The 22,433-nt window shown below is 37.7% G+C and overlaps 1 protein-coding gene across 1 annotated transcript in view; it reads left to right on the top strand.

Annotated features, from left to right (window-relative positions):
* LRP2 (LDL receptor related protein 2) overlaps positions 1–22,433 on the top strand; it is a 120,041-nt gene that overhangs the window by 15,221 nt on the left and 82,387 nt on the right. The window contains exons 2-9 of the mRNA XM_021400007.1: positions 5,364–5,471; positions 7,683–7,805; positions 9,013–9,129; positions 17,172–17,282; positions 17,403–17,516; positions 18,409–18,525; positions 18,969–19,112; positions 20,538–20,657. Coding sequence (XP_021255682.1) covers positions 5,364–5,471; positions 7,683–7,805; positions 9,013–9,129; positions 17,172–17,282; positions 17,403–17,516; positions 18,409–18,525; positions 18,969–19,112; positions 20,538–20,657 — 954 coding nt within the window. The remainder of the gene's footprint in view (positions 1–5,363; positions 5,472–7,682; positions 7,806–9,012; positions 9,130–17,171; positions 17,283–17,402; positions 17,517–18,408; positions 18,526–18,968; positions 19,113–20,537; positions 20,658–22,433) is intronic.

Consider the following 22,433-nt stretch of genomic DNA (forward strand, 5'->3'; position numbering starts at 1 on the left):
TCCATTGTTAGTCAAACTAAATTATTCAGATTCTACTTTTAGTAGTAGTAAAGAGAAGACTGAATTTAAGTTTTTTAGTTATTAATGCAAGTATTTAAACACAAACATGTTGGAGCAAATGAAGCACAAATAAAATTGAGAGGGCATAACGTTAGCCCTATGAATTAGAACCATTATGCTGTGAAATGTCTGAAGCTATTAAAATCTCTTTCTCCTGACAGAGTTCCATACGACTTAGTGTGACATGGAGCAACATCCATTAGTGGTGTGAAGATTGGCTACCAACCTCTGGTGGCAGTGGAGTTTGTACTTTGACTGTGGTTTAACTTCATTCCTATGCACTGGTTGTTGCAGAGCACAAAGTTAATTGCAGTTAATTGTGTTAATTGCATAATAGAGTTTGTATTGCATTATTTCTGTTGTTCAGCAATATATATGTTTCATCACAAATTAAAAGCCTAATATTGTGTTTTTTTTGTTAGTGTTTTGTCTTGTCTTTGCTCTGACAAAATCACTATTACATTTCTTTATTTCCTGGGAAAATTACTACCTGGCATAATCTTTGACCAAGTAGCTTAGCCAGTGCCAGGAATATTAGCCTTCTTGTTTTTAACTGAGCAAATCCTGAATCTTAAGCATCCACTCAGGAATGGATCCCAGGCACAAAGAGCCACAGAAGAGACAGGGACAAAATTAGCATAAAGCCCAAAGATCATAAGTGTAACAAGAAGGGTAGGAATAGTGCTCTTGGGATATATTTTTTCAGTGAGAATTTTGATCTTTGATTTGCATGTTTCGGTACCAGGCTGGTTTGTGTTAAAGATAACATCATATTCTTTCTTTTTCCTTCGTGTTTTCCTAAATATTGAACAATTCAAATAGATATATATCTTTCAAAATTCTTACTGTTAATGTCTGGGAATTCTTTATGGGAGGGCTGCTCTGAAAATACTGCCTCACACTGACGTCCCACTGATATTCATCAACAATTGCTGAATATTTATTATGGTGACCCAACAGTGGATGTGAGCACAGTGAGGTAATGGATGGTGCATTTCAGCAGTGGTGACTGTGACAGTGGGTCGCCTCTGGTGGTGCAGATTTTGACAAGAATGGCAGACAGGCTATTGTTCATCACTGGAGAAAATGCAGAGCTAATGGTGGTGAATATGTTGATAAATAGTGCTTTGCAGCTGAATATTTGTTCTATCAAATAGTGTTACTTTATTTGTTGTAGTTTCCATGGAAATAGCTAGGAGAAATTACTTTCAGAAGGACCTATATATATGTTCTGGTGTGATTCACAAAGTCTGCCATGTATTTTTCTAGCCTGTCTTTTAGAAGTGCTTTAATCACAGTCAGAAGACAAAAAAATGAATTATAGTAAAAATAAAGGAAAAGGAAAAAATCAACCCTATCTGAATATTGAACTTTCAAAAGTCTCCTAGATACTTTCCTGCTAGTAAATCTTAAGCATGACAGTAAAGCTTAAACTTTAATTGGTTTACTGCTTGTTTTTAAACTCAGTGGTTATTTCCTGCAGGAATCATGCTGACAGAATTCAGTTTGCCTCAAAGAGGTGTCTGGTTTTATCAGCATCTGTCAGAGTAAATCAGAATTTTTATGGAAATTACCTCATTAGTATTAATTTTTTTTGCAGTGTCTGATTTATGAGCTGCCTTACTATTTTTTTTTTTTTAAAGTTCCTTATGGAAAGTTAAGTTTTCCATAAAATTGCTTATTACTAATCCTTCAGTGAATGAAGGCTTCAAATAATGGCAGTAAACAAGCAGATGCCCCTTGTCTTCTGACAGTTCCCTGCTCTTGCTGGAAGCCAGGCTCACATCGCATAGGTTGAAACAGTGGAAATAGTCCTTTTGGACTCTGCATGGTTCTTCTGTGGATCGCCACTATTCGGTGTAAGCACTGTATGTCATTTAAAATAGACAACTGAATTCATAGCAGCTACATCACGGTTATTCAGATCTCTTAATTTTCAGGTACTTGTTTTTAGCAGCACAAGTGCATTTAATTTTAGAGCAAATGGTCTCTGTAGTTGTCTATAGGAACAAACCTGGTTATTGCTGTTACTGTTGGCGTGGTTAATTTTATTTCATCCTGGATACTTATGCTGAGTATCGGTAGTAGTAGATTTTGTAATTCATTTTCCCCCGTTTACTTTCTTTGTTAAAAAAGTTAGAACAATTTTTGATCAGAGAGGAAACACAGGCTTTTTAGAGACTTGATGAGAAGTTCTTTTGAAACTGATCACCTTTACTTCTTCCCTATTAGTTTCAAAGATTGACTTTTTAATGCATTAATGTCATTTATTGTGTAATTTTCTTTGTTACAAAGATATTGTAAAGCAGTGATACGTGAAGTGTCAGTGTTTTGTATTTTTGCATAGGTGTATCAGAGCTCTGTGCCTTTAGAAAGAAAGCATGGAAGATAACATTTGAAAAGGCTAATGCCATAATTAAATGAATTATAACAGGTCTGCTGAAGAATTGTATAAACAGACATTGATACAGCACTTACTGTATGTAGGTGTGAGCAACTTAAACTGTAATTCTGTGAAGAATTACAGTGTAGGAGAACTGCGTGCTGTGCAGTTTTTCTGTTAACATTCAGTTACCATTTCTCATACTGTGTGAAGGCAGCTATGTTTATAATGCTTTCTAAAAAGTTTATCAGTGTTATCTCCTCATTTATATGACTGTAAGATATGATTAAATATAAGAACTTAAAGCAAAATGAATTAGCAGTTGTATGTAATACTTGGAAATTTTTTTCCAGTTATTCTTTACAAATAATATACAAATTATGGTGTAATTATTTGCTTGTTTGTAAATATCTTTTTCACTAGAAACTCCAGTTGTGGATATGGATTTAGTTCTGTATTGTAACTTCTTTTAAGTAAGTGACTATTAATATTCCTGTGGTTTTGAATAGCAAAGTATGCTAAATATACAAGCAAATTTAATTTATACTTTTTCGTAGTAATTCCAGCAGAGAAGTGGTGTTTTAGGTGTTGTGTTTATTAGAGCTTTAACTGTTAATCTCATATGGAAATATTGCTTTGGATGGAAAATTCAGTGAGAGGGCCTGGGATTCCAGAGTGAACTTGTACATTCCTTCAGGGCATTTTTGCAAGGGAGGTTGTTGTGTTTTAAAGGTAGTTGATAAGAGACCTGCACCACCAACCCCAGACCTGCACCACCAACCACCATCATGCATTAGACTATAGAAGGTATTTGGGTGAACATACTCCTGTACCACTCTGTACCACCATTTATCCAAGTGAAATTTTTGACCATTTGCAGGATACATTATAAATCAGGATGTCACTACCAGACAATCAGATTTGAACATTCCTTGCATAAAGTAGCTTGCCTGTATCCCTTAGGAATACATCACTTAGATGTGTTTACGTGACAGTGTTGATATGCCTGGTTTTACATAGAAGTTAGGGTAGCGTGTTATTTACGTCATCACAAATTCAAAAAGTAGGTGGTGGTGTTTAAATATACTGAGGTTATCTTCTCTGGACAAATCATTCAGAATAATTGAAAGATGTACTTTTATCCTATGATTATGAATTAAATTGGGAAACAGGTTTTTTTTCTTCAGAGTTGGACTTTGCTGCTACATCTTTTTTTTTTTTCTTTTTAAAGAGTTCCCTGTTCTGAAGTGCTGACAACAGATTAACATGAAGCAGAGCTCTGTTGAGCCTAATTATGTTATAGCTCGTTGTTTTGGGGACCTGTAAAACTATTCACTCCCTTTTTACGAGGCTGTAGTCACAATGAAAGGCCATAAACCAGTGCATTTTCTCTCTGCTACAGGACTGGAGATTTTGTTAGATGAGTCTAATAAAGGCCTGGTCCAGCTGCATTTACACCTGGCAATGAATGTTTCTTTAATCAGTTCTTAATCCTTAGTAGGTCAAGTTGGATAGAATGACAGCAGGCTAGCTTTTGATCAGCCATAATTATTTAGAAGCTTAATTTCTTTTAAAATTATTGCTATTTAAATGTTGACATGCTTTCCTATGCTTCAGAGGAAAGACTTCAAAGATTAGGGTGTTATAAAAAACAAATCGGAATGGAGGTCTTTCTATACTTTCAAGCAGGTCACCAATACATGGCTGCTAAAACAAGATTTTCACACACAGAATCATAAAATCATTTGAGTTGGAAGGGACCCTTAAAGGTCACCTAATCCAAATCCTCTGCAGTGAACAGAGACACCTACAGCTAAATCAGGTTGCTCAGAGCCCCATCCAGCCTGACCTTGAATGTCTACAAGGATGGGGCATACACCTCATCTCTGGGCAACATGTTCAAGTGCTTCACCACAATAACTGTAAAAAAACTTCTTCCTTATATCCAAGCTAAATCTCTCCTCTTTTATTTTGAAATCATTTCCCCTTGTCTAACCATAACAGACCCTGCGAAAGAGTCAGTCTGCTTCTTTTTTAAAGCTCCACTTTAGACACTGAAAAGCTGCTCTCAGGCCTTCCCAGAGCCTTCTCTTCTCCAGGCTGAAGAGCCCCAGCTCTCTCAACCTGTCCTTATGGGGGAAGTGTTCCATCCCTTGGATCATTCTTGTGGCCCTCCTCTGGATGTACTGCAACAAGTCCATGTCTCTCTGATATGGGGGACTCCACATCTGGATGCAGTACTCCAGGTGAAATCTCACCAGCACAGAGCAGAGGGGCAGGATCACCTCCCTCACCCTGCTGGCCACGCTGCTTTTGATGCAGCCCAGGATACCGTTGGCATTCTAGGCTGCGAGCGTGCATTGCTGGCTCTTTCCCAACTTGTTATTCACCAGTACCTCCAAGATAGAGATGTGCTCCATGCTTATATTCCCCAGCTTGTATTGATAGTGGGAGAAAGGGGCATAATTATTATTATTAACCTCACAGGCTCTGGGGAGGTCTGCATTTTTAGCCTGTAGAAATTGTGTGGAAAACGATCCCCTACTTTTATATAAGTCTCTTCTATCTGTGAATTTAGAATGGAAACATCTCCATTAAATAGGTTCCTGTAGTACAGGTGCTCTCCTGAGTCTTTTTTTTTTATCATTTTTGTTTGCATTGTATACAAGTATATTAAAATTAGTCACAACAGATTTAGAGTTGCTTCTTTTTTTTTTTTCCTTTTTGACTGGGTGTATAGAACATTGGCCCAATACTTTTCCATGTAGATGCTTTTATTTTTGTATTATCCTAATATTCTTTTCTCCCCTTTCCATGTTGTAAAGTCATGGATAGAATAGTTATTTGACAGGAATGCACTTCGGTGTCTGCTTTGATTAGTTGGTACTGCTAACCTGCTTGTTACCTTGTTTTACCACAGGATGTGGAGGTGGGCAGTTTCGCTGTGGAAATGGTCGCTGTATTCCTGCAGACTGGAGATGTGATGGGGCTAGAGACTGCTCAGATGATACAGATGAAGCTGGTTGTCGTAAGTGAAATACCTATAGAGCAACTTTTTGATAATACAGGAAATTCTTTGCTCACAATGTGCTCCCAGCTATACCTGTGATACAAGAATGAACTTCATATATAGAAAAAAGGGCAGAAAAATACTAGTTGTTGGAGATGACTGTAGAATCTGCTCAAGAGTCATGTCTCTTCTCTGTTGGCTTTGGTAGTCAGGAAGTCAAGTAATGCTTGTCTTAGAAACATGACAGCTTTTTCTTCAAAATCCAAGTCCTTAATAATGTCACTTATTTTGGCGACTAATGGACTAGGCTCTAGGTAGATGTAGGAATGTATTGTGTTCTATTATTGCAGTAATGCTGAATATACAGGATACATACATATTAATACTTCCAGCATGTCTTGGGCTCAGAAGCTTTGAGGTTTCAGATGATGTACCTATACCACCTTAACAAGAGTCCTTGTTAGTTGTCTGGAGTGGTTGTGTTGACCCCAGTATGAGCAACTCAGGGACAAAGTTGCATTCAGCCAGGCTGTAATGTCCATGCACAAAAACTCTGTCAAGCTAAATATTAAAATAAAAATTTGAAAATGAAGGAATTCCCTCTATGGACTGTTTTCAGAAACTAGCCATCATTTTTTTCTTCTGGATTCTAGTGTTCTTTGAGGTCTTGTGGGATGGTATGGTTGTCAGCCTATTTATGGGTTAGGCCAGCTTTTGCCCCTCTGCTGATATGGAATGCAAAAGACTAATTTATGTTGGCTCTTGTCACACTGGATTGTTTCTTTGCTGCTTGACTCATATAATAATTGGAGTTCATTCACACAGCTTGGCAGACTGATTTGTTGCTTAGCATTTATTTAGCTCCAAAATAATTGCAGTTCTGGATGAAGGATGCCTTGAACTTGCAAAACAGAATGGTCTCGTCCTATAGCTTGCTGTGTCAGCTTAGTTTTGAACTGCAGCTGAATAGAAGTGGTTGGGCTTTGAACAGGGGGTAGTTTAAATTTGTATTGACTTTATGAAAGCTAACAGGAATCTGGCACCTATGTGTATCACACTTACAAGCACGAGGCCGAGTTGTTCTCGTTTTCATACATGTAATGAATATAAAGATGAGAATTAAATTTTACAGGCTTTTTTCCCTTCAGTTAACTGTACTTTCAAAAACAATATGTTAATGTGCTGTAGGTAATGAGGCACATGTGTCTAGGATGATAGTTATGAACAGTTTAAAACTGGCCCATGTTTAAAACTATATTACATCATTATTCTTTGATACTCACGACAGGAATCCAAAAAAGACAATTCACATTGTGTATACTGTAGTATGTGATTGATTTTATCTGCTTGCTTTACCTGTAATATAATCTTGTACTTCTCAGTGCTAAATCTGTGAAGCGATTTCATTTTCTGCTTTTAATGTTTAGATTGCATTGATAGTTCTGCTTACATTTCATTCCATGAGCACAAAGTGTTTCCAGTTGACTTGGCAGCACAGCAAAAAACACGATCCGAGGAAAAAAGAGGTTTAAGACCAGAGTCCTGTCTACTGGACTGTTTTGTGCTAGTCCTTCCCAAGATTATTAATTAGGAATGGAGCAAGCAAACAGTAATGCAGCTAGATTCAAGCATATTTTTTTTTTGACTTTTCTCTTTAATGGCTCACTGTTGCTTGACTATTGGAAAGTGCAGAGTGGTGCTGGGATGACAGCAATTGGGTTGTTCTGACACTATCCTAACTTATTTCATGAATTAGTGAAGAATCATAAGTTTAGTTTGAAAAACCTTCATACCAGGAACAGAGCACCTGGAGTGGAGTGAGAGCAGTTGATCAGACTTCTGCGAGCACAGGGAAGCTAGAATGACTCTATACATTGGTGAATGAAAAGAGGCTCTTTAAGAGGGTAGTTCAGAGCCTTAAGCTTTTGCTGTGACTTGTCCTCCTCAGGAGCCTGTCTTTCTCCATGAGATGATGCAGAACAGAATATACATAAAATATTCACTGAACTAAAATTTGCCTTCAAGCATCCTTCTTCTGGCCCACATTTCTGACCCTGATCTGGCCCTTTTCTGTGTTTTGTCATTGTATTTCTGTGGTTTGTTCATGTATTTACTGGAAGTTATAGTCAATGGATACTTGAATCTTAAGTCTCTTTATTGTTTGCTTTCTTTGAAAGTGCTTTCCCAAATGTCTGTAAAATGACATATTTATTCTTTCCTTATATTTAGCACAACCTACTTGTGAGGGCAATCAGTTTCAGTGTCAGACTGATGGTGAATGTATCCCACATTCATGGGTATGTGATGATGAAGAAGATTGTGAAGATGGATCAGATGAACATCAACAATGTCGTAAGTATTTAGGGTCTAATGTTATAACAAGGATAGAATAATTGGAACTAAGGTTAACTGCATTTTGCTTCCCTTCTCCTCTGTGAAGGTGTCTGCATAACCACTGGTTATGTGTTAACTAAGGAATTTGTAGGCAGAAAACACAAAATGAGCAACAGCTCTAGGTTACGCTCGGACTGGATCACTTTAACTTAGTTTTGCATGTACTCGTTAATCATGAATGTTTTGAAAAGGCTCCATCAGCTGCTGCTTTTTTTGAGCCATATCCTGGTATGGGACTTTTTATTTCTGTGCTTGGGAAACCTAGAGGATAATTAAAAAAAAAAAGAAAAAAAGTATATTTTACTTTACTGTCTTGATCTCCTTTTCCCTAATGGCACTAGTATCTGATTATCTGAGATTTTTTTGGGAACACTACTGACAGGAAAAGGAATAGACCCCTGTACATAGGGGGGGGTTGTTAGGAGACATAACATGAGTTTAGAAGAAGTAAAAGTGCAGATGGCAGAAGGGAGGGACAGTTAGCAGTTATTTTTCAGCTGTATCTTCATAGACCCAATTAATTTGCCTAAGGGAAACAGAGATTGTAAATTAGCCCCAGTAGAATCAAAGCAGAATGGTACAGTTTTATGTGGTTCCCTTCCACGGTCATAGTTGTCTTGAGAAGAGACATAATAATTCTTGGTACTTTATTAGTTACGAATATAAAGTACACCTGACTATTGAGGCCTGGGTGTATTACAGATAAGTGCTTTATCTCCTGCTCTGCTATGTTACATAGTGGCAGTATAGAAGAGTTCTTGTTAACATTCATTATGTGTGGATTGCTGACTGAATAACTGACAGGTACTGACAGATTTTGAGCCAGTAAACAAAATGACAGAGAAAAACTTCAAGAAGTGAGAATCGGTAATTAAATCTTTTAGGCAGAACAGTTACAAGGAGATAATTTTTAACCTAGAGGTCGGCCCTGCTAGTGGAGTGAAACAGTGACTGCAGGCTATGGAAGGCCTTACAGGGTTACGTTATCTGCTTAAGTGTTGTTAAATCTCACTGAGTATGCAAAGGTAAAGGAGGGAAGAGAAAGTTATGTGCTAATATTTGTGAGAAGGATGGAGTAATTAAGAAAGGAAGAGGGAAAGTAGTTTTCTGCCTTAAAAAAGTCCTGATTGAAGGAAAAAAACTCTCAAGTGCCTGTTTCTTGCAGCGGGAAGGACATGCTCAAGCCAACAGTTCACATGTTCAAATGGACAGTGTATCCCAAGTGCATACAGGTGTGATCGAGTAAAGGACTGCACTGATGGAACAGATGAAAGAGACTGCCGTGAGTCTTTACTCTTAGCGCAATATCTAGTTTCATCTCATCTCTCTCTGGCATTTTAATCAATTTGTAAGATTAAAGGGCTTGTTGATGGACAGAATGACCACAATATGCTTCTTGTTATTAGAGTTTCATTGCAAATTCTTTTGTGTATTAGAGCTGATATTCTGATACAGTTTCATTATTGCAGAACACAGATGCTGATCGCTACCATGGGGTCAAGACCTCTTGTTTGTCATTGTCTAAGAAATAATAAAATGTTGCAGTGGAGAAGAACAACCATGTTTAAGTGGCTCAAAGCCTTGTGAGACTCAGAGCGAATTTTGCATAGTTTTTTCGTATTCTCTTTGTGTATTCTTTACAGAAATCTGTGGTAACTGTAACCTGTATAGAAAGGTATAGTTTGATCCCAAATAATTTCTTTGAGAGACTTTACCCCTTTTCTAACTGCAGGTTTCCATGGAGATGAAGCAAGATTGTATTGTACTATATTAAGAAAGATGTTAATATTGTGCTGACAAAACAGAAACAGACAAGTAGGTTTTTCAGTCTGACTTGGTCAGAATTGAGGCTGCATGACTGTCTAGTGACAGCCTCCGTAGATATTGGTCTAGGTTGAATACTGATAAAAAGTATAGCTGGACATGGAAGAGAGGGTACATTTTTCATTGATGCTTTTGTCTAATAGCTAAGTTTGTTAACAGCATGTCTTTACATTGTTGATCTTAAGGAAAAGCTTGGCACATTATATGAGTGACATGTAACATATGAGTTACTCTTTCAGCTGATAGAAGTTAGTGTGCCACTGAGAAAAAGGCAAAACTCTAGACTTTGATGAGAAGATCTAGGGAGGAAAAATAGGGGTTATGATGTAAAGGAATAGATGAAGAAGTAGGAAATAAAATGTTAATGGTTCTACTTAGAGAAAAAGGGGCATATTTCAGAGGGACCTGGACAGGCTGGAGAAGTGGGCCCCTGAGAACCTAATGAGGTTCAACAAGGCCAAATACAAGGTGCTGCACTTGGGCTGGGGCAATTCCAGGTATTTATACCAACTGGGGGAAGAGCTCCTTGAGAGCAGCCCTGTGGAGAAGGACCTGGTGGTCCTGGAGGATGAGAAGCTGGACATGAGCCAGCAGTGTGCACTGACAGCCCGGAAGGCCAACTGTGTTCTGGGCTGTATTAAGAGAGGAGTGGCCAGCAGGCAGGGAGGTGGTGGTCCCCCTGTACTCAGCTCTTGTGAGACCCCATCTGGAGTACTGCGTCCAGGCCTGGGGCCCTCAGTACAAGAAAGATGTGAAGCTCTTGAAGCGGGTCCAGAGGAGGGCCACTAAGATGATCAGAGGGCTGGAGCACCTCTCCTGTGAAGAAAGGTTGAGGGAACAGGGCTTGTTTAGTTTGGAGAAGAGAAGGCTCTGGGGAGACCTCACTGTGGCCTTCCAATACTTGAAGGGAGCATATAAACAGGAGGGGGTACGACTGTTTACATGGGTGGATAGTGACAGGACAAGGGGGAATGGTTTTAAACTGAGACAGGGGAGATGTAGGTTAGATATTAGGAGAAAGTGTTTCACACAGAGGGTGGTGATGTGCTGGAACAGGTTGTCCAAGGAGGCTGTGGATGCCCCATTCCTGGAAGCATTCAAGGCCAGGCCAGATGTGGCTCTGGGCAGCCTGGTCTAGTGGTTGGCGACCCTGCCCACAGCAGGGGGCTTGAAACTAGATGATCATTATGGTCCTTTTCAACCCAGGCCATTCTATGGTTCTGTGATATTCTGTGTAAAGAAAAGCAGCATATTAAATGGTCAACCAACTACTAGTACATTTTATCCCTAACTCACAAGTGGAAAAAAAATGTATGCTCTTTAAAATGAAAGGTGATTTAGAAATGAATCATAGTTTGGAGTAAAAGGTTGCTGAGTCAGCAAGCTTGGGACTTTCCATGTGAAGGACCCATAGACAATTTTGAAGTTATCAATACAAATCGCTAAAAGCCATGATCCAAAGTACCTCATATAATTGCTGAAAGAACATCTTCTGTAGGTTTCTGTATCTCAAAGTTCAGAGAAAAAGAATTTTGTAACTTAATTTAGGAAATGTATGACACAAATTCTTGAAGATACTTGTTTGAAAAATGCACTAATTCAAAAAGAGGAACTGCTCAGTACCTCTGATAAGTCTCTGAATAGTCCTGAATATACCAAATAAGGTATGGAATAGCCAAGTTAAATGATGTAACTATTAGAAATCATTAAATCTGTAATAGACTGGAGAGGTGTCCAAAAGACGATAGTCAGAAATCATCCTTTGGTGTAGATGCCACATTGGTAAGTGAAAGCTGAAGCGCACATTTTATTTCATACTTAACATTCTTAACTAAATAATTTTAAAAGCAGTTTGGAAAGGGTTCTCTGGATATCTTAACAGTGCTGCTCTATTGCTGTGTGGGAAACCCAGTCACTACTGCATTAGCCAGTAGGCCCCTTAACTGTTGTGAAGGCAGCATATTTAGCCCTGGGGAGAGAAACTGCTTCATATCATTCAACAGCCGCTACTCTGGTTTATTAGAATATGTGTTGACAGTCCCTCTAAGACAGAAGAATGACTGTGACTTGGAACATTAAAAGTAGGAGTGTTGGACTAGTCTGAAGAAATGTGATGATGCTGAAGACAGGAAAATCATGAAGACTGTAACGACAAGACCTTTCCAGGAAGGCTGGCTAATTTTATTGTCTCTCTGTCTTTGCAAGGCTTAATGCTTTAAACAGAAGCCTCAAGACAAAATTAATTGTTTGGTTACTTTATGATTAACTATACAGTAGGAATTAATTTGTGTTAGATTTTACTATTTTACTTTCTTTTAAATTAACTTTTTTCACTGTTACCATCCACTTCCTTTTCTATGCTATCTGATACAAACAAATAGAAATATCGCTATTTTGGTCTCTTCCTTTATCACTCTTTTTTCCTTATCAGTTAATTTATACTAGAATATTTCACAAATAGAAATGAAACATCCAGAACTGTGGAAGAAAAAAACTTTAAAATTGGTTCTATTATTTCACAAATCATCACAAAATGTAAACTTATGGCTATTTACTTATGCTTTGCACTCGCTGGTCTTTCTGGAAGCAAATTTAAATTGTAAATAGGATAAGGTTTTATTCTGAATCAGTTGCATCATTTAAGAAACTAGTCAAATGCAAAATGTCACCAATAGGAAGTAACTCAACAATTGAACAAGTAATAAAACAGAACAAGGGGATTCAAAACCTTAGTCTGTTTTGCTGCTGATGGGATTAACAGCAAGGGAAAACTACACAGGCAGAGGCTAAGACAAATATCAGAACAATGTTTCAGTTATGGGTCATGTAATTAGTGCATTGACGCTGTTTTTGTTTCATAAACGAATGCGTTTCTTTTAATTCATTAAATATGTATATCAGGTTGTTTTTCCGGCTGTCTTACTAGTCAGCAGCTAGCAAATACTTTCATTTTTAAACTTAAAAAATGCATAGTGAAGTGGAAGACTCTTTGTGGTCACAAATACTTGTTTGTAGTTGTTGTACTTACCTTTATTTCTTGCAAATAAGGGTAGAATTCTCTCTCCTGCCTCACCTTTGCAGTTGAAAAATGAAAGTCACAGCCCCATGAGTTTTTCTTTGTGATGACTGACTGAGCAACCTTCCTGGATACAACTCTGGTGACTAAGCACTGTGCTGAGACCATGAGAAAGAAAGGGGAAGTCTTTTAGTGATGTATTTGTTGAGGCTGATGAGCTGAGTGTGGGCTCAGAAAATCTGGATTCTCATTTGTAATTTGGATGTTGAATTGCTGCCATGGGTCAGCTGCCTAACCAGTTAGTTCCTGCCTCTTATTTCCTGCACTAAATAGCTGTTATGGTCAGGAAGTGAGGAGTTAGGTCTTGGATGGATTTGCAGAGATGAGGGAGAAGGTGAACAGAGATCAAGAACTGAAGAGATCATAGGGGATGTAGAACCAACAAAAAGAAAAGGGCCATGGTAAGAGGCTAATGTTCTTGATGTTGGACAAATTATATGTAACAGCTACAGAATGAGGCTGAAGGAAATGTCTACACTAGGGAGAGTTCAGGTAAGGGAAGAAGCAAAACTAAAGTAAGGTGAGAAGGCAGCCGAAGACTAGAGTGGAAGGGACCAAAATCAGGGATTGAGGCCAGGAACAAGGAAGGCTCTTGTTGTTCTGCCAATTCTCAGATCATCGCTGCTGTGGACTCTACCTTGCTCAGTGTAGCTCAGAGGAGTCTTGGGCTTGGGGTAAGTCCTCTTCCTCGTGTCTGTATTTGCTAGAGGGCAATAATACGACCACTGTGAGGTGGTGACTTATGGCAGTCAAAGGGTTTTAATTAATTTTGTTTTGTAAAATTTTTCAAGTGTTGCTGTGGTTTAAAAAAACCCAGAAAAAAACACCACCACCTAGAAGTAGGAAATTACCTTGCTTTTCCTTTCCCATTCTTGGAACATAGGTTAGATTTTCAGAAGGTTATTATACTTCCCAACTGTGTGACAGAAATGGGTGTCTGCTGAATCTAATATCAGTTGCTACTGTTTCCTGTTTGTGTTCTTGTATGGATGTATTTTCACCTTGCAGAGCAAAGGTGTTAGTAAGAGACCAAAGTAGTGTAGCTTAGCAATTCCTATGACATAGCTTTCAAATGTCATCCTCAAGTATATATTAAAACATGCAATTTCAGTATGTTTGCAGCTTTTGCTCCTAGGCAGTTTTTCGGTCTCAAGGAGAAAGATATTTAATCTGTCATTTGTGCTGGTGTCTACTAGTTGATCGTATTTTGCACTGAAGTGCTGGCATATCACAGTTAGATTGTGGAGAAGTATTTTGGCTAAGAAAGAGAGATGCCTCAGAAGGGGAGAGAAGAGCTTACTTTCTGCCAGCGCACTGGAATGAATATAGCTGAGTTTCCCCACTATCCACAAAGCTTGTATTGTCTTCTAGAAATGGTGATCACTAGGAAAAGATCTCCTCTTTAATAAGTTTTCTTTAATAAGTCAAAGGTTCTTGGAAGGAAAAGACAAATGAAACAATGTTTATGTGAAACATCGACTTTTCACAGTTAAAGCAGTGTGAAAAAACACTGCATTTTACTGTCAGTCTCTTCACTTTTCTCTCCTAACCTCATCTTCAGTCTTACGCTGCAATCTCTTCACTCTCTACTTTTGTGCAGCTGTATTCTCAGACTTAGATTCACGTTAACTCCCTTGTCCATCTTTTAACTTTTTCCATCATTTTCAGCTCTTTCTAATGTACCTGTCACTGACCAAGAAAAAAAGCTACATCACAGTCCCAGAAGAGAACCCGTCTTTTGGCTTTTTTTTTTTTTGTAGCTCCAGATCACTCACAGAGTTCTGACACTTTTTCCTTATACATTCCAGAGCAGAGGCAGTATGACCAACTTCTCAGCATCATTTCTTGCTCTTTTTTTTGTTTTTAATACCTAAATATAAGTCTTTGGGATCAGGTGCTCACAGAGAAATCTTAGTTTTAAAAGAAAAGTTAAGTAAAAGCTAGAAAATGTTTATTGTGCAAGCCCCAAATGCAGTGAATAATGTGAGAAATTCCCACTTAAATTCAAAATGTTGCAGTACTCACCTTCAAAATTTTCTCTGTTGGTGAGTTTATAGTAAAACTAAGTTGTATAAGTACTTCACTATGGAGGACTCCTCCTACCTTTCCCGCTCCCAAGGACGTGATTGTTCTTTTCCTATTTAGAACTTTCCATTTGGTGATATGGAGTAGAAGAACTCAGCTCACTTATTGCTAACATTCTCTAAATTTAGGAGAGAATGAGGGGAAGTTTCCTCGTTCTGTTCCCCATCAGTGGTAAGGACAGGCAGGTTTCCAGTTCTGGACTTCCTCATGCAAGATAGACAAGAGGTGGAGACACTCCTTGATTTTAAGATAGTAATTTTATGAAGTTCTGTTTGTCTTCCTTTGTTCTCTCAACATTGACAGAGTGCACCACAAGCAGTGGCATAGGTGACTCTTCTGTGTTACTTCCACAGAGGCCTTAACTGGAAGCTGTGTGGATTTGTATGAAAGTGTAGCACACTGTTCGGCCCTCACAGAAGCCAGCATTTCTTGCTCATTTCTTCTTTCTTTGCTACTTCTGAATGGTTATCCTGACTACTGTGGAACTGCACTGAGAACACAGATGCTCCTGAGCCCTGCAGTCTGCTGTGCTACAGCCTTTGATATAATTTACAGCGTTGCCATTATTTGTGAGGATTACTTCTTAATGCCTCCAAATAATGAAAAAAAAATATTGGAATAATATGCTATACTGTATAAAGAGTACAATGCAGTGAAAAATATTTTTCAGATCAGTGAGAAAATTATTATCAGAACTATAATTTACCAAGCTTGGTCTTTAGACTGGGAGATTGGGAAGGGGATTACCTGTGCAAAGTTTGAAAATTTGATGAATCCATATATTTTGCAAATAATGTTCTTGCTTTTGGAACAATAAATAAAAAAAAGAATCTGAACAACAAGCAGATTTGAAAAGAAAATGAGGAAAAAAGTTCTTATTGTAATATGCCACCAGTATAGTAAAAGTGGTTATTTTGAAGTGCCTTCAAAATACCTTAATTACTGCCCTGTCTGGTATTTCTTTTTTTTTAACTATTTGCATGTATACATTAGGTTATTTAATTTATTAAAGATGTCTTTCCAGACTGAGGACTTCTCCAAGCTTGCTGCAGAACACAAAACGTCAACAAGAAACAAGTTCTCCTTTTTTCTAAGGAAGTTTAATATATGCTTGAGAAAAGCTTATTACTGACTAGATCCTTAGCTTGCCTGGGCATTCGTGAGGAAACAGCGCAAGGAAATGAGTCTAGCTTCCTATTTGTTTGAAATTCAGTCCATCAAAAACAGCTTGGAGCATAGGTATTTCTCTGGGCTATGAAGAAAGATGAGAAAAGCTACAGAAGTGTCCGTTGCAAAGCATTCCTTCTTCACTGCAGGTTTCAGTGCAATTAGCTAACGTGTACCTTTATAGTTCTTTTTCTTACATATGCCTCGTAAGTGCTTACACTACTCTTATATGGCAATTGTGCAGGAGAAACTCTTGATGGTTCCTTTGCTGTGATGACTTCTCTGATTCCAAACAGGGAGGAAACACTGAACAGAGAACATGGCCCCAAGTCAGTTTCCTTTCTTACTCTAGGCTCTGAGTTAAGACTTTGGAATCCATTTATTTCCAAAGTTTTATAAGAGTTGTTCTTTAGTCTAACCTAAACAAGAAATTTGTAAGATGTCTGTGTTAAAAGGCAGTTTATTTGAGTGAGAAGTGGGGCTAAAGAGCTCTAGTAATGTTTAGAGCATGTGTTGACATTGTCCATACACATTTTTGGAATGGAAGTTAAGGGAACTAGCAACAGAAGGCCACAGGTGGGAACGCTGTAGCTGGAAAGCTCGTAATCTGTGACTGTTTATCTCCAGTCAGACACACGCTGTTCCTACCTGATAGTTGCTGACTTAATAGTGTTAAAAATGAACAAAATGGATATGAATCAATCAGGGAGATGTCAGGTTGTGGACATCAACACAGCTGTTTATATCCTTACATTAAGAACTAAGCATTTAAAATCATGTCAGCCTCTTCCATAGGAGACTGAAGCTTAGTAAGAATGTAATGATATTTAGCAGAAGTAAGCAAAACAGTTTGCCACTGTCTAGAAAAACTGCAGCTTTTCTGAGTTCTAGAATAGTTATTTTAAAATCCATGTTTTGAATTTCAGGAGTATGAATTAAAATGTGCCTAATCTCTTGGAAGAACTTTTACTAACGATCTAGAGAATATTCTTAAATAACTGTTAGAGAAGACAATATACTGAATAAAAGGTTTGTTTTTCAGTTGAAATATGACAAGTTGTGTATTCTTGTTTTCCAATAAATCAAGATGTTCTGGTGACATGGGGTATATATGATTCATTATACTCTACAGTCCAATACCCGTACTAATACTGAGGCATTTCTTATGATAGGCTACCCAAGATGTGAACAGTTATCCTGTGCAAATGGAGCATGTTTTAATGCAAGCCAACGTTGTGATGGCAAAGTTGATTGCAGAGATACTTCTGATGAAGCTAATTGCAGTAAGTACCACATGCAGAGAGATCCCTAACAAAAGAACTTTAAAAGAGATATATGAAGTATAAGATTTTAATTTTCTGACAGATTTCTTGTGTGTCTTTCTGTTTTAAAATCTCTTTCAGCACATGGATGTACCAGTACACAGTTTCAGTGTGCTAATGGAGAATGTATCCCACAGGCCTTTATCTGTGACCATGATGACGACTGTGGAGACAGGAGCGATGAAAACTCTTGCAGTATGAGGGCTTTTTTTTTCTCTTTCGCTAAGTAATTTACTGAGAGTTAGTTAAAGTGCACAGAAGAAAAGAAAAAAGTAAATTGCTTGGCCATGTGACCCTCAGAAGTTTGTTGGACGTTCATGTCAGTTGTTTAATTGGCAGTTCTCTTTCTGGAAATTTCTTACTCATTCCTTTCTTCATGGTCTGGTATCCCAGGATTTTACAAATCCAACCAGCATCATGGCTGTAGAGCTGTCAACTGTCTGATCTGCATATTTACAGAGTTTCCCATTAATTATAGGATCTGAGTTCGTTTTTTCTCCTGTGCTTTTGGAAAGCCACATGTTGTTATTTAGTTTCTCTATCCTATCAAGAACTTAACACCAGCACAATTTTTTTGCATCCTCTCTGTCCCCTCTGATATTTCTCTATTGTCTATTTGGCTATGTTGTCTTTTGAAGACCCACAAATGCTTATGAACTCCTAGCAGGGGAAGTTTACCAACTGTGGAGGGCTTCAGACATAAATGTTCATTGAGTGTTTTACTCTCGTTCTCTGAATACAAATATCTTTATCTCTAATGTCTTGAGTAGCATCTCCTTTTTAAATCCACTTTCAAAAATATTGATAATAAGGTGCTGGTCATCTTGTTGCAAAATTAATTGAGAAATTCAGCATTTCTTCTCATTTCTATTAAAAACAAAACAAGAAAAAACTCCAGCACCCTAGTATTTTAAAATAAAGAGCAAACTAGAGCGAAACAGCCCCATTTACAGTATATGTAAGATATGGAACTAGTTCAATTGTACAGAAGAGATTATAAATGACAGTTTATGTACCAGACAAGACTACTATTTCTAATCTTTTTGTCACTTGGAGTAGTTTGATTTACTGGTGTTTCTTTCCTTAGCTTATGCAACTTGCAGAGGCAACTTCTTCACTTGTCCAAGTGGCCGCTGCATTCATCAGAGCTGGATATGTGATGGAGATGATGACTGTGAAGATAATGAAGATGAAAGAGGATGTGGTATGTAGAAATGCTTATTTCTAATGATGATCTTTTCAGAGGAAGACCTCACTAAGCTGCTTCTTTAGAGTCTTGACCAATCAGGATGTTCTGAATCCATTTTCATTCTGTGAAAAACTTTGAATTCCATCTTTACATCCTTTTTTTTTTTTTAACTTCTACAATCTTTAGTACATTGTTGTGTATGTGAGAGTTAATGCTGTGATACTAAATGTGGTGCAAATTAAATTTAGCATATAGCAAGAGTAGCTTATTCTTGCTTGACTATTGAAGTTGGTGTTGTTTTGTTGACTACCATGGTGAAAAGGTAAGTCCTCACAACGATTAGTAAAATGTAAATTTAATAATCAAGAGTGTAGATGCTTTGGGAATCTTTCAGGGAAGAGATTTTTAAGTGTATTTGAAACATACTCCTCAATTATATTTGTTTCTCTTTTCCACAGAAAGTAATCATCATGAATGCTACCCGGGAGAGTGGGCCTGTCCTGGGTCAGGGCATTGCATTCCAATTGGGAAAGTGTGTGATGGAGCTGCAGACTGCCCTGCAGGAGAAGATGAAACGAACATCACGGCAGGCAGACACTGCAGTATGTATTAGAATCATAAGCATATACAGAACAGCAGAAACATCAGAATTGATATCTTTTTACGTTCACATTTTATCTTTTGAACAACACAGAAATTTTGGAATCTATTTTGTTTGTACTGTTTTGACTGGATGGTCTGAAAAAGACATACATCATGTGAAAGACCTTTTGTTTCATAAATCTATGCATAAAGTTTCAGAGGTGAGGATTTTAATTCCCTCTCCATATCCTGAAGTGTATTTAGGAAGGCATGGAAAATTGTGCTATATGCCTTTTTAGTTTAAATATCTGTGTTTTTCCCTTTTTATAAGCAAGAGGGGACACTGAGTAATGATTGGAACACAGAACTGAAGCAGTGTATTCTGAGCCTTGGTTAAGTCACTTAGATTAGAATTTTCAAAAATGTCTTTTCTCCTGGAGTATCTGGTTCTTCAGTTGGTGTTGTACTGGGTTTTCTCTCTTGGAAACAATGAGCTTGCATAGTTTTTCTATTAATTTCACTCTTATGAACATTGATTCCCTCTGAGAATCAGGATCCAGGGTGTTTTACGTTTTCAGTTTCCTCATCCTGTCAGTAAAACCCAATATCTTTTGGAATATGAGGACAGGAAAAAAAAGGGAATTTAAACCTTTTTGTAGAATAGTTCCTTTTGCTTTGTTGAGTGATGTAGTTGTAACATCGGATGTAGGGTACAAAATGAAAAGTTTATCAAGATGTATAAGGAAAAGGAAGATGAAAAGAAAGTAGGAAGAAGTCAGCAAGTGCTTTACAATCATAATTTCATTACTTATCACTGTTTTTTAGTTACAAAGAAAGGGAAGAGTGATGAAGGAATTTTTACCTTCCTCCTTTTGAAGGAAGGAAGGAAAAGAAGAAAAGGATAAAAAAGTGTTTTTTCCATGGACAAAGCCCAACAAATATATTCTAATATATTGGAGTGGCGTGCATATTCTTCTTCTTAATATAATGCAGTAGGTTATTTTTTCAGCATAAAACAGCAAATTGTAAGGTTATGTTCCAATAAGTGGAGCTCAAGGATGTGTTGTTCACAAGTAGGTTTTGTGGAACCAGGGAAAGGTATGGTGCATTGTAGATGGCTTCCTCTGTGCAGCTATTTACATGGTATTCTTACTTGTCATATCTCCTGTAAGACTGATACTTATCCTTGCACTTCATTCTCAAGCCCTATTTTAAACATTAGTGTACCTTTAGTCTTCCATTTCCTTGCCTACATGCATGTAAGCATATGTGATTTTTATGGAACTTTAGACATCTTTTCTGGTGCATACTGTTTTAAGAAGCTGTTTCTGAAATTGGAGACTCATCATAGAAAAGGCTGTAGCTTTGTAACTGTCGGTAAGGCAGAACTGTTCTGCCAGCAATAGCTGTAATTGCATTTCTGAACTATTGCATTTCCTTTTTAGACATATCACACTGTGCTGCTCTGAGCTGCCAGTATCGCTGTCATTCTTCTCCTTCGGGAGGGATGTGTTATTGCCCGGCGGGATATACAATAAGTAGCAATGACAGTCGTACTTGTATTGGTAAGTGAAATACAATCATTGCAGCTACCTAGTACCTTCTCACAGCTCATTAGGAAAGTCTGGATTTCAGGAAGCTAAGTTCCAAGAGGATGGATATACTGGCAAATAGAAAATCTCTGAAGTCAGCAAAAGAATAACTAACTAAGTACAACGGTTGCATGGTGACACAGAAACAAACCAGAGAGGTATTGTAAAGATCTAATTCAGTAAGACTGTTAATGACATAGTGAGAGCTTGATTATGTTTAAGATGATTTACTCTTGGGTATCTGTTTTATTATCAAATTTTGTTAGAAGTCTTTTAGAGATTAGCTGAGGAGAGTTTTTCTGCTCCAGAGGTGCGTGGTATTGTATGATATACAAAATCAGGTAACGATGTTGAAGAGTTTTTGAAAGTAAGATATAAACGCAGTAGATCGTTGTACTTTAAAATGGAAAGAGTGTTTTATATTTACACTATGGAGTGGCTGTATGTCCTATGACATACCAGTATGCATATTTACATGAAAATAAGGAATTTTTGTGAGAACATTAAGGGATTATTTTGGTGCTACATTTGTCTTCTGTCCCTGCTGTAAATTGGAAGCACAAACTGCTGGTGGTATATATGACTTATGTTAGTAAACAGAAATGCAGTAACTTCAGAATCATGATGCTTAGCCTAGTCATATATATGTTTAACCAGATTATTTTAGAAGTTTTAAACTCAAGCTATGGTTCTTGTACTGTTAAAAGTATTCTGAGCACTCAGTCTTTCATGAAATTTCTGTACTGTCAAGAATACTGGGTAACCTAGGGATGTATGAGCTGCAGAGGCAGCATGGTTGCTCTTAGAATGGAGGAATCAATGCAATGTCTCCAGGCAAAAAATTTACTCTCTTCTTTCACTCTTATGTGGGAAATATATGAAGGACATGTTTGCAAACCTAGTGTAGTTTCAGTGAGTCTTTTGTTGTTCTGCTTGACTACCCTGTAAACCTAGCTGTCCGATTCTAGCTTGGAAATTTTAATCAATGTATTTTAGTTTGCAGAGACATAGTCATGTGTGTAGTGGGAGAAACAGTGTCATGGTGGAAGAGCCCACAGTCATTAGTGCATAATTCCAGATCTTAGTTTAAATCCATGTTACTGGTTTATGGCCAGAATAATTAAACTGTAATTTTTAATTTGTCTTCATTTGCTTCTGGCTCGCTGTAGACTGATGATTTTAACACATATGGAAACTGGAAAGCTACTGACAACATTTTTTCAGTACCAAAATGTACTATCTAGGAAATAATTCACTTTTACTTATGTATCAACAAATGTTTAAAAATTGTTTAAAAATACAAGTTCCAGTAAGAAGAGTATTTGAGATTTCATTTTCTCCTTTTTTTTTTTTTTTTTTTCTCTATGGTGGAATTGCCAATTTCTAGCACAATAATGTACTGGTGGTACTCATAGGTTTTCAAGTGAGGAGGTCTGGCTTTTAATCATAGAATCATAGAGTGGCCTGGGTTGAAAAGGACCATAATGATCATCTAGTTTCAAGCCCCCTGCTGTGGGCAGGGTCGCCAACCACTAGACCAGGCTGCCCAGAGCCACATCTGGCCTGGCCTTGAATGCCTCCAGGGATGGGGCATCCACAACCTCCTTGGACAACCTGTTCCAGCACATCACCACCCTCTGTGTGAAACACTTTCTCCTAATATCTAACCTACATCTCCCCTGTCTCAGTTTAAAACCATTCCCCCTTGTCCTGTCACTATCCACCCATGTAAACAGTTGTACCCCCTCC

The sequence above is a fragment of the Numida meleagris genome, chromosome 5 (genome assembly GCF_002078875.1).
Source record: "Numida meleagris isolate 19003 breed g44 Domestic line chromosome 5, NumMel1.0, whole genome shotgun sequence".
NCBI classification, from domain to species: domain Eukaryota; kingdom Metazoa; phylum Chordata; class Aves; order Galliformes; family Numididae; genus Numida; species Numida meleagris.